The sequence below is a fragment of the Homalodisca vitripennis genome, chromosome X (genome assembly GCF_021130785.1).
Source record: "Homalodisca vitripennis isolate AUS2020 chromosome X, UT_GWSS_2.1, whole genome shotgun sequence".
NCBI lineage: Eukaryota > Metazoa > Arthropoda > Insecta > Hemiptera > Cicadellidae > Homalodisca > Homalodisca vitripennis.
In genome coordinates, this window is record NC_060215.1 from 61,904,588 (window position 1) to 61,917,723 (window position 13,136).

A 13,136-nucleotide genomic window follows, 5' to 3' on the forward strand; every position below is an offset into this window, starting at 1 on the left:
GTCAAAGTGTAGTTATATAGTCGAACCTTGATAACTCAAATATCAAGGTACTTCCACTTTGCATCGAGTTATGTATTGTTTGAGATATGAATTGTTTAAGTTATTTGGGTTATAGTGTTATGGAATTTGACTTACAGAGGTAAACAAGATACAGAGGTAAAGGAAATAATTACTGAGGTAAAAACTACCTTGTATTCTCTACAACCAAGAACAAAATTAAACCTAAAACTACTGTGTATCAAAATGTAGCCAAATTACAGGAAATAGGAAAATGTAAAGTGGTGAAGCTCTTTATCTTACACTTAATGTTATCTTCATTGGCCCATGCTTGAATGATTGCCTGATTCTTTACAATTTTGTACTGTGTATTATTTGGGATGTTGAACTCAGGAGCTAAGTCCTTCTTCTTGTGTGAACCTTCATCCACTGGCTCAATTATCTAACACATCACAGATAGTCACAGTTTTAATCTTTTTTTGAGCGTTCATTGTCAGTCACATAACTAAAAACACAACCATAGGTTCAGTACAGTACTGTAGCGTGTAACTTGCAGGCAGCAGACAGATGACTCACAGACAGGTTACAACACGCTTCTCTAAGCCTACATTGTGTTCCTGGTGTTTTTGAGATAGTGAGGTCCGAAAAAAATTTCGAGTAATATAGGTTGAATTTGACTTTTGGAGGTCCATTTAGAGAGTTTTACGTAACCGTTGGACTTCAACTTACAGAGGTAAAATTCAGTTGAAAGAATATTTCAAGCTATCTACAGTAATTCTTTTTTATTTAGAAAAGTCTTCTCAAGTAGATTGGTAAAAATTTAAGCTACTCTACTTAAAGAGTTTGAGGTATCCAATTTTGACTGTATTAATATTTTTTCAAACGAAAGTCAAAATATTATTAATTTTCCAGTTTGTGTGTTTTTGTTTACTTTGTAAGGCATTTTAATCCTTGGCATGCTATGAGTGGGAATACCTGGTACACACTAATACTCTCCAATCATACTGTAATAGTTATTTAACACTCTAAAGTTTAAATCTAGTTATACTCTTTTTGAATTAAAAAAAACTTGAAGGAAATTTAAAACTTTAGCCTTCACATGTAACAAAATTAGAAAAACTTTGTAAAACCACCCATTATAAGAGGTAGTTTGGGGAAACATTCAAACCAACCTGTGCATGTTGCAGAAAACATGACATGTTTTTTACTGCAAATATTATTCTCAAATGTGCATATTGATACTTAAAACATATTTACCTATGTAAGAACGATTGCTAAATGATTTTGAGAATTTTAATGGAGATGTTGGACTAATTTAGCTGTATTCATCAAACGTACTGCAAGGTGAAAATCTTTGAATTTGTAAGTTAAAATACAACAAATTTAAATGTTTGCTTGTATGGTCTATTGAGAATTTTTAAAATTGTAGAAATTGTTCTAGTTCTGTATTTATTAAAAAGGATTTAAATGTTTTCTCAACCAAAAAAGATTTTTTTTAATTAACCAAAAGTCCAATAAAGTCCTATCATATCAAAATCTTCAATGTCATTTTAATCTGTGCTTGTGTTTTTAAGTATCGAATAGTCTCAATGTTATACAATATCCTTATAAATGTCCTTAAAAATTCAATATTTCCTTACATTGCAGTACTTAAAAATATTAAATGAACTGCACTATAGAATTGTTATATAACCATAGTCTATAATATAATAAATAAATACTTTTATAATTAAATATAACCAATGAAATGATCAATTTGTGTTTCAGAATGGTTGTTAACTCACCTGGCCATACTGTGAAGATTCTAGCATCAGTTGATTTTGAAACCATAAACAACATGTATACTAACATCAATTGCACTACTCCCCTTTCAACATTTCCACATCTTGGTCTTCTACTTCAAGCAGTCTCCAACCAGTAAGATATGTTAAACTTGAAATTGTAAAAACATTATTTTTATATCAGTATATTTAACTAACAATAATTTAATTTAAGTATCAAATCTGTTGAATGCAGTATTACTAAAAAGCTCTTGAAGAAAATAGAACCCTGTTTTCTACTGTCAATATTTTTATTTTCTTCATTTATATACACTGCATATTTTTTTTTAAACAAAGTTAATTGAGACCATCTTAATATTTTTACTGTAATAAAAAATTACATAACATTAAGAGATTGACTTTTTGATGTGTCTCCTTCCGCATAATGCCTCTTAAAACTAATTATTGGAATTATTGATCCCAAAATAAATAAATGGCTAATTGCCAAGTTTATATATTTTTATGAATCTTCCAAAATTATTAAGAGACTGCTGTAGTGAGATAGCCTTTAGTATGTTGTACTCAATAGGACAAATTTTAACACTTTAACACTGTTATTTCTTGTTGTAGGATTGTTCAGGCCTGATTTTAAATGTGATTAATACGCATCCGAACAGTTTTTTTTGTGTTTCTTGTAAATTTTGAGTGTTCAAACATCAAAGTATAAAAATGTCTGAGTTTCTTTATGAAAAACCAATAAAAACAAAGAAAAATCTGTAAAAATCATTTGAATGTCTATTGGTTAAATCTTTAAAATTTTCTCATAATATTACAACTAAAAATAAGGCCATAAAAGAGTTTTAGATATAAAATTGTTCATATGGCACTAAAATCAAGATGTCCACCAGTACAGCAGGCTCTTAATGAAGTAAGTTGTGTTTTTAGTGGACTACTTGTTTGTATGTTTATTGAAGTGCAATTCAGAAAAGATGCATTTTAGTATATATGTTCACACAAAACAGTATTGTTTTTCCATGTAGAATCCTTAATTTATTCCAGTGTTTTGGAAACATTGTTCCTTGTTTTCACCACTTATAAAATGAAAGCTGTATTATTCAATGTGAGTTTTCTTTAACAATGTGACTGTTTGTCCAGGGATCTATTCTTCAGATATGGTGAGCTCATGTGGCCAAACAACAGTGCAATGTTTAACTACACTCATAACAGGACACCGCTAGAGAATACAGATGTTAGCAAGAATGATGGAATACTGCTAGTTGACTTCCCTCTTGCCACTCGTCATACTATTACACTCACATACACTTATGAGGTAATTATATGTCGGACTTGTATTATTTAAGAAAAAGTGTATGCCCAACTCTTTAGAAGAGTTGGACCTACACAATTAAGTATATTTTCACATGTATTAAAATATTCTATAATACTATCCAACACTAGTTTATATATTACAAAAGCATGTTATCAAGGAATGAAGCAAACTGGTATTACAGACAAAAAAGTTACTCTCTTCAAAACATTGCTAAGTACATGTATATTTAACAAAATTCTTAAATTAATTTTGCTTTTTATCAACATACTAAAGAGTACCTTTAAAACTAAGCCAGACAAAATCTAAATCACTTCCATCACTACCTATGATATCACTACTATGATGTATTGGTGAGTCACCAATACATCATTGGACACAGTACCGAATATAAGTTCAGATTTAGAGATATGGTTTAGGCAACTCCACCATTTCCCTGACCCCACCTGTTACAAGCAACTGTAAATGGTGTTGTTCTATTTTTGATCATTTTTGCATATCAATACATTATTTAATAGTGCAATTATGTTTACCAATAATTTAATAATAATAACAATAATATTATTAATAAAATTATTTTGATAAATTCTGTTAGTTATTTAAAATTGAACAAAACTTAAAGTAAAAAGAATGTAGCAAAAAATTCTACCCTCTTAAGATGTGCTGTCCTGGTTAGCTTGCCATTTTAGCAAGCAAAAAATATGGTACTGATTGAGCATGCACTGGAGACTACGGAAGGTACTCCTATCAAATTAAAGAGCCTGTCCTATTCAATAATGGGCTACTGATACTATGGATTCTACTGCTTCTTCTTTTACTTCTTTCTCAGGAATGTTGTTCATAATAATTTGGCCAGTTTATTCCACAATAACAATATTTTCTCGAAATACATACTGTATTTGATTACAATTTTTACAACATATCAATGGGTAGTTGTATGCTAAAACAATAAAACAAACTTACATGTTGATATTACGACATTTATATGTTTAGCACATCATAAAATAATCATGTAACCTAATTTTATTAAAACTATTCAAATATTCACTATTTTAGTGGGAAAAGTTTAAACAGAGCTCGATGTTTAGACTTTTCAAAATAAGTTATAGTTTTAAAACAGTATCAAAATTTGTGTACCGTATGCATTTCTTGAATTCATATGGAAACTTTGTACGGACCAGCATGACAAGATTGACCTCTCTAGCATAATCATATTTATTTTTGTTTAATATGTTTAAAATTAAGTTGGTCCAACATTAATTACTATGGCCATATTAGTACAAGTAAGATAATTTAATTTCCTTAAAATGTAGGATTATGTCAAAAGAGAGGACTATATTCTAATTGTATATGAAATTTTTATCTATGTAATTTCAATAGGAAAATAGCAAATTTTCTTCTGGACTCACTGGGCTTGTCTACAATGATGACGTGATTCTTCAAGGAAACTTTTCCCGGCATAAAGAAATATCTGAAGTTCTGACAAATGACAAAATCAAAATTCATTTAACTAATATGTACATGCCTTTAGGGCTTAATTATCATCATACATTGAACAGAGATGCAGCAAACCCGATACATATCTACACTGTAAGTAATATCTTTCTGCTAGTATGTCATATTATATCTTATTATTTATCTCAATGTAATTAGTTCAAACCCTACTGTTGTAAAAATTTTCTAAAAACCTGTTATATGATTGATTTAGACCCATTGTAACAGATTTTTCTTGAATGGTATGTATGTAACACAAACAGATACATATATTTACTTACAAATAATATACATCATATACAGGGTGAATTTAAGTTAGTGTCGAAAAGTTTTTTGGGTGATACTACTCAGTATTATAGACCAAAATATGAAAATAAAAAATCCCTATCCCATCTATCTTTTAACTACGACCAATTTCACTATTTTGTTAAAAAATCATGTTTTGTTTCAATAAAACTCAATTTTCTCCATTATTTTTAATGTTTTTTTAATTCTGAATCCATTTTTTAACTTTCCCATTTTGTGGGCTTTAAAATGACATAATGCAACGTTACTTTTATTTTCATCTTCTACTGGTTATTAAAGAATCAGTATTGGAAAACAAGGTCTACTTAAAATATCACGGTGCCAAATAACCAGTCAAAATTGTGTTTAATTCAATAATAAATCAAACATAGGATAAACACATAAAGAACAGTTACAAAAAAGAATAATCATAAGAGTAAGTAATCTACAAATTGTTTTCAAATTGCCTGCCTCCGTTTCTAATGCAGGCTCTTGCACGCTTCCTCATGGTCCTAACCACGTTCAAAGATAACTTGTTACACACTATTTGGGCAGCTAACTCAATCCGGTTTCTTAAGTCTTCCTCAGAGTTTACAGTGGTCGAGTAAACTTCTTGTTTCATAGTCCCCCAAACAAAGAAGTCCATAGGAGATAGGTCAGGAGATCTGGCTGGCCAAGCTACAGTTCCAGCGCGACCTATCCATGTCGGGTAATTGTCTGTTAACCACTGACGCACTTCATTGCTGAAATGAGGAGGAGCACTGTCCTGTTGGAAAACTATGTTGTCCCTCTGATTGTGGTCCATATCAAGTCCATCCAGAAGTGTGGGCAAGGTATGCTGTAAAAAGTCCAAGTAAACTCCACTATTTAAGGTTCCTTGAAAAATGTGGGGACCCACAAGTTGGTTTCCGATGACTCCTGCCCATACGTTGAGATGAAAACGTCTTTGAAAGGAACTTTCTCTTGAAGCCCTGGGATTTTGTTCGGCCCAATGGTGCATGTTATGCGTGTTAAAAACACCAGCCCTAGTGAAGGTAGACTCATCGGTGTACAAAATGTTTCTCAAAAAATGATATTGTTCAATATCACTATTGAGCAGCCAGCGACAGAACTCTACTCTTGGACCAAAGTCATTTGGTTCTAATGCTTGAACCTTTGTAAAGTGATAGGGGTGGAAGTTATTTTCGTGTAAGATTCCTAACACTTTACTTTGAGAAACACCAACTTCTCTGGCAAGTTGTCGGCTGCTGACCTCAGGATTTTCTTGAACTAAATCTAGAACTCGTTCATCTAAGCCAACATCTCGAAGAACAGGACCTACCTCATTACGCTGCCTGTGAACTGTTCCTCTCTCCAACAAACGCTGATGTAGCCTCATAAAAACTTTATCACTAGGAACTCTACGATCTGGGTACCGAGCGTGGTATTCTCTCTGAGCAGCCAGAGCATTCCCGCCACAAAAACCATATACAAAATGCATCTCTGCATACTCTCTCGATGTGAAATCCATGATAGGTACGACTCAAATAACTATTTTTAAGTGGATAGAAGGAAAGTCAGCTGAAAGACAAAATAAAACCTGAAAATGGGGTATTCCTTCATACTTGTGATTGTAGAGATAAGATAGTCAGGATTAAAAACTGATAAGATATGACAATGCATTATGTCATTTTAAAGCCCACAAAATGGGCAAGTTTTTTGTGGTATTGGCCTCTCTTCAGAATTAACCTCATTTAATTCCTCGGGTCTAATATCTTTTTAATGTTTTTGCCGAAAACTTAAGAATTTGATTTATTAGCAATTTGTTTGTATCAAACTTATTTTCAAGACAGTTTTTCTCCATTATTCCCACGTAAAATTTTGTGTAGATTTCAAAAATGGTAGTTTTCAGAATTTAAAAAACATTAAAAATAATGGAGGAAATTGAGTTGTATTGAAACAAAACATGATTTTTTAACAAAATAGCGAAATTGGTCGTAGTTAAAAGATAGACAGGATAGGAATTTTTGTTTTCATATTTTGGTCTATAATACTGAGTGGTATCACCCAAAAAATTGTTCGACACTAACTTAAATTCACCTACAGCTTTTTATGGATTGTGGATATTGCCAATATTGCATTGTGTATGTATAAACTATGGCTTATGTCTTCTATAAGTCTGTAGCTAAGAACATCACCTCTTGCAAGATTGTAATGATATGTGGTTTTGTTTCTGTACAAGCATATTCATGTAGTTATACAAACTTCTCAACATGTAGATGCAAATGCTCAGTAATGTATATATTTCCTTTTTATGTTCTTTTTCCTATTAAGGTCAAGTCTGAGCTTTGTTCTCCATCTGGACACAAACAACGCATCCTATCTTAAATAACTAAAAGATGACTGATATTTGCAATACTTTAATTATTTTAAGATTCTTTAAGTTTTAAATGTGTAATTTTTGTTTTGGGGGGGGGGGTTTAATTCTGTGGCCATTTTATCATATGCTATCTTAAAATTATGTCATCTTCATAAAATGAAATTATTTCATTATTTATTGAAGTGACTTTCATGCCCTGAGCATTTAGATAACTTATTGTACCATGTACTTACAATTGAATAACAAAAATGAGAACAATCATCATTAATATTCACTATATTACCAATCAACAAGCTGCTGATGAATAGGACTGCTTGTTCTCTGAATATGTTTCCTGACACATGGCAGTGGTACTAGCTTCCTGAGTGAAAATTCCACATGAGAACTACATGTTTTGCAAACCTTACCTTTCAGACAACTCTTAAAATACAATACAAATTATATAACTAGGCCTATATGTAAGTAGGAGATTATGCTATTTAAATTTCTTAATTATTCTATAGAAATTATTATTCTTTTTCTTTGACGGATTTCATGAAAATAATGTATTGTATATTAATATTGTATTACAAAAATATAATATTATTCATAATACACAAAAAGTGTTTTTTCAGAGTCCTCAGAGATAATGAGAAAAATAGCTGATGAGTAGAAAAAAATTAAAATAGTGGCTTGTATGTGGTATGATAAAGTAATAATGAATAAATTATTAATTTGTTCTTGCAAACTTTGTGTGCTTTGATGTCATTGTACTTATTTTTCACAGGATAAAAAGTTAATTGAAATATTCAAAGCAGAAGATTCCACATTTAATATAACTGGAGAATTAATAATTGGAAAAACAAACTTAGATGACTTCATGGACTTAAATTGTAAGTTTTATATTTATATTATATATCTGGTAGTGCTTTAAAACCTTTGCTAACATATAATTTTCCTGATATTTGCAGGGGATTTCTTTTGTTTGATGCCACTGTCAGCACTGCTTATCATATTGGGATAGTGCTACATGTTTCATAATTTCTTTTGCATTAGTATAAATTTAAACCATTGATTAAATAACTATATATGCCATTGTGTTCAGTAATCAAACAATATAGGTTGTTTATTTAAGGAGATGAAGTAAGGCCTCAATAGTCCTCTTTACTACCTAACCTCAATAACAGTGTACATGTTTTACTATCACACTATATCAGCTCTTAAAAAATAATTTGGTTTTAGTAATGAGTTATATAGTAATTTTAGTTAGAATATATTTGTAGGTGTTATTTCTTTCTTTGAACATCACATATCTCATAAAACATGTACAAAAAAGTAAATTCTCTTAAACATTTAATTTAGTTTCATTTTTAAAGAATAATAAAGTAAAAATAAATGCTATGTTTGAAGAGTGGTTTTACAATTATCTGTTATAAAAATAACATAACAATGTTTGTTAGAGACAGTTAGGTCCATGCAGCAAGTAAAAGAAGGAAGGAAGGATTTACAGCATGTATACAAGATGTCTTATGTGTTTAATATCTCTATACACACATATAGACAGATGAGTAAAATTGCATAGTTAGAAAAATGTTTATAGGAATACCTTCCTTTAATAATACGGGGAAAACAATATTGTTTAATGTTTCAGTGATTCATTTAAATCGAAGCTTAAAACTGAGGACAGTATTTGGCTACAACAACACTATCCATTACATCGCTCATGTTGCCCTCAAGCCTTCTGTATGGGCCGCATCCAAATTTTATCTCTACAGAAAGCACAGGGTAAGTAAAATTAAGAAATTTTAAGTTGGATTCCTTATATAATTTTATGTTGATCTTACATTTGAAGTTACGGCTAAAGATTAAAGAAATTATTGTCACTTGTTATAGAGCACCAGATTCTGATACAAATTAATTGTTAATACTATTAGAGTCTTTCCTCAGTTTTCTAAATAAAACGTACAATAGTTTTTAATATATAATATATAAATAATTAGTGTTAAATCAGTACAAACTGAGTCCTTTTAAAATTTATTGAGATCCTTAAATATTTACTGGTTGAATGAACAACCTACTAGAGGGGGAGGGATGCATGTCTTGATAAAATAATAACTACTAATATATCTAATATATCTAGAGATCAAATCGAGTGTCAAATTGTTGAACCCCATGCGGGAGTTTTTGCTAAATTCAGTTGATTATCTTTCTCAAATAACTGCCCAAATTACAAAACTGGAACTATAAGAAATTTAACACCAAGAGCATTATTTAAGTTTAGAGAATATTTACGTCAATCTAGCTTTCACAACTGAATAAACATACTGATGCAGAACTAGCTTTTGACAATTTTATGTTATTAGCGATAAACTCTTTCAATAAGTGCTGTAAATGAAAGGAAAATAAGATCAACATTGTTGAAAGGCCTAATATTAAATGGGGTATACAAGAATTACAAGAAATGAAAAGTAAATGAAATGAAAGTTTGTTGTAACATTTTATGATAGGTTTAAAAATAGTAAAGGCACAAGTAATGAAAGTAATTATAAAAAGGATTATGCAAATGTTGAAAAATTCCATATAAATAGGATAAATTACTTAAAAAAATAGCAAATGAAGAATATATTAAAAAACTCTTATAATGTAAGGCTGAATGGTAAGCTATGAAAAGAATAAATTACAGTGACACAATAATACATTCCAGTTCTTTCAATAATTATTTCACTAATTTAGTAAGTGAGCTGGATCTTAAATTCAATATGAGACCACCTCAAAACCATGCCATAGAGTTGGTAGAAAACTATATATCTAATTTTAATGACTACAACACTCTAACATGGCATGGAATTACGAGTACAACAGTTGATGTACTAAACGTTGTTGCTAATGTAAGCCTATCATATAGTTAAAACTATAATGTTATTTCTAATAAACTTTTGAAACAAATTATCAATGTTGTAGCTGATTCATTGTCATTATTGTTTAATATGATGATAGAGCAAGGTGTATTCCCTCAAGGTCACTCCTGTGTATAAAAAAAGAGACAAATTTAGCCCATCTAGCTAAAGGCTTTCGTTAATACCATTTTTTGGTAATATCTTTGAGACGTGTATAAAATGGCAACTAAATTCAATTTTTGTTCATAATAATCTATTTTGTAAGGTACAGTTTGGGTTCATACAAAACAGAAGTACAACAAAAGCAGTTGAAAATATTGTAGATAAATGTTAGTGAATTTTGAAAGAGGGGTGTTATTATCTGCAATATTAATTGACTTGACTAAAGCACTTGACCGCATAGATCATGAGTTATTACTATCCAAACTTTATGGGTATAGTATTAGAAGCAAACAACTGTAATTAATGATATCCTATTTAAAAAATTTAATGCAAATGGTAGTGTGAAATAAAGATAGATCTGAACTAAAACCTATTGAAATTGGAGTCCCACAAGGTTCTGTCCTGGACCCTTTTTTGTTTGTAGTTGCTGTTAATGATTTTTCGTTTAATGAACCGTTCTCCTCAGTATTATAAGCAGATGACACCACTCTTGAATTGCAGTTGAAAATTATAAGAATCTCATTATGGAAAAAAAACCAAGTGTTAAAATGGTTTGAGACAAACTACTTAGTAGTAAATGACCAAAAGACTGAGAAAACACGGTTTATTTTAAATAGAAATTATGAAGTTAGTAAACCTGTAAAACTATCAGGGGTATACCTAGACAGCAAATTACGTTGGGGGCATCACATAGACCAACATATTTTTGCACAATTCCTTTATAAGTGTAAAGGAACAACTTATAACATGTACAACTAGACAGGATATCCATGAATATCTTACTACAACAAAGCACTTTTTACAACTCTTACCAGTTAAATTAACAAAAACAAAATGCAGTCATCCATTTACGAAAATTACATTGTTTAATAGGTTACTTTTAAATATTTAGTCAAATTAAAACAGCTGTAAAGTGTTGATTGAAAGTCTATGTATTTTATTGTGTGGACGAATTCTTAAATTATGATAGCACAAGATTAATTTTGTCTCTTAATATTTATTTATTCAGTTTTGCTATTGTCGAGTTTAAAAATGTTATCTATGTTGAATATGTTAATAGTTATTTTTGTTAATTTATGAGGATCTGTCAGTTATAATAATAATAATAATAATAATAATAACGTCTTTATTTAGCAAGCGTTCTTCAAAAGTAAGACTCTGGTTTACAAGACAACTTTTGTCATAACTTAAAGGTAATTATTACATAAATTACAGGTAATAGTTATTCTAAATGATATAAAAATTACATAATTATTCTAACTTATAAAATTATATAAAAATCTCTCTAACATGATTTTTAAATGTACTATAACTAAGGGTCTTTAAAGCAGGGGGCAAAGCAATTATATGTTTCAGGTCCAAAGTAGCTAAAACCTTTCTTGCCAATTTCTAGGCGGACCCTAGGCAAATGAAGTAGGCTGTCCTGCCGAGTACTGCGAGAATTTATTTCGTGCCTAAAAATAAGTTTTTTTCCTGAGATATATTTAGGTTTGCCAGTCTGAAGAACCCTGTGGATTAGTTGGGCAGTCTGTAAGTCACAGCAATTTCCAATTGATAGTACCTTAGAGCTTAATCTAAATTCACTGATGTGATCAAATTTCTTGAGATTATAAACAAATCTCAGAGCTCTGTTTTGCAATCTAGTAAGAACCGTGACATACTCCTGAGACAAACAACGAGCAAAAGATGGAAGAGCGTAATATATAGTGGGAAAAATTATTGAGCGGACAATTTCTAGCTTAGAAGACACAGGCAGTACTTTCACACATCTATAAAGGGTTTTCAGTTTGGTCACAACGCTGTTACATATGGATTTTTACATGGTTCGCAAAATCAAGATTGGAATCCAACGTAACTCCAAGGATTTTTAGAGAAACTGTTCATAACTAAAGGTTTGCCATCCAAAGTGACTAACTGACTAATGCAACCATGTGGCTGACAGTTCAGAGATGATCCCCACCTGCAAAACAGCACATTTGTCCGAGTTAAGCAGAAACCCATGATCATCCGACCACGACTTTACCCTATCCAAATCTGAATTTATTCTTCCCTACAGCCTCTGCTCTCTCCAAAGGATTGTAAGACAATAATAGCTGTGAGTCATCTGCATAACAATGAAGAGAGCAGAACTCCAGCTGGTCTTTCAAATCTGCAGTATATACAAGAAAGAGTATTGGCCCCAGGCAACTACCTTGCGGGACACACCAACAAAACGGGGCAACGCAGGAGACAGCCGACCATCAACTTTTGTTCGCTGGGTTCTCCCCAATAAATACGACGAGAACCATCGGACTGAATTTTCATCAAAATGGTAGAATTTAAGCTTAGCTAATAACAAATCGAAATTAACCGAATCGAAAGCTTGCGAAAAGTCTAATCCCGTAATCAAGCCTCTGAAAACCCCTATCCCTAGCAGAAAGCAGGTCATCAGTGACATTGAGAAGAGCGGAGCAGGTGCTAAAAACCCTGTCTAAAAACCTGATTGTGCTTCAGGCAGTAAATCCTCAGATTCCAAGTAGCTGACCATCTGCTCTGACACAACCCTCTCCAGTATTTTAGAGACGACCGGGAGGATCGATATTGGTCGAAACTGAGAAATCGAAGTAGGATTGTTAGTTTTCGGAAGAGGGATCACTACACTCTCCTTCCAGCAGGAAGGAAATTTCCCAGTAGTTAGAGACACATTGATTAGATGGGTGATTGCTCCAATACAAAAAGGGCTCAAGCCTCTGACCATAGCGATGGATATTCCGTCCACGCCAAAAGCAGTACTTAAAATGGTGTTCATAAGTTCCCTCACCTTTTGCTCAGACACGCGCATAAAGGTGAAAGGGGAATTTACACCTGCACACATATTTTGGCTAAAGAAACTCAGT

General features: G+C 31.5%; 1 protein-coding gene across 1 annotated transcript in view; it reads left to right on the plus strand.

The window, feature by feature from the left end:
* The window catches only part of LOC124369463, a 215,147-nt gene that overhangs the window by 127,943 nt on the left and 74,068 nt on the right, over window positions 1-13,136 (plus strand). The window contains 5 exon segments of the mRNA XM_046827471.1: window positions 1,765-1,914; window positions 2,913-3,087; window positions 4,465-4,674; window positions 7,989-8,094; window positions 8,853-8,986. Coding sequence (XP_046683427.1) covers window positions 1,765-1,914; window positions 2,913-3,087; window positions 4,465-4,674; window positions 7,989-8,094; window positions 8,853-8,986 — 775 coding nt within the window.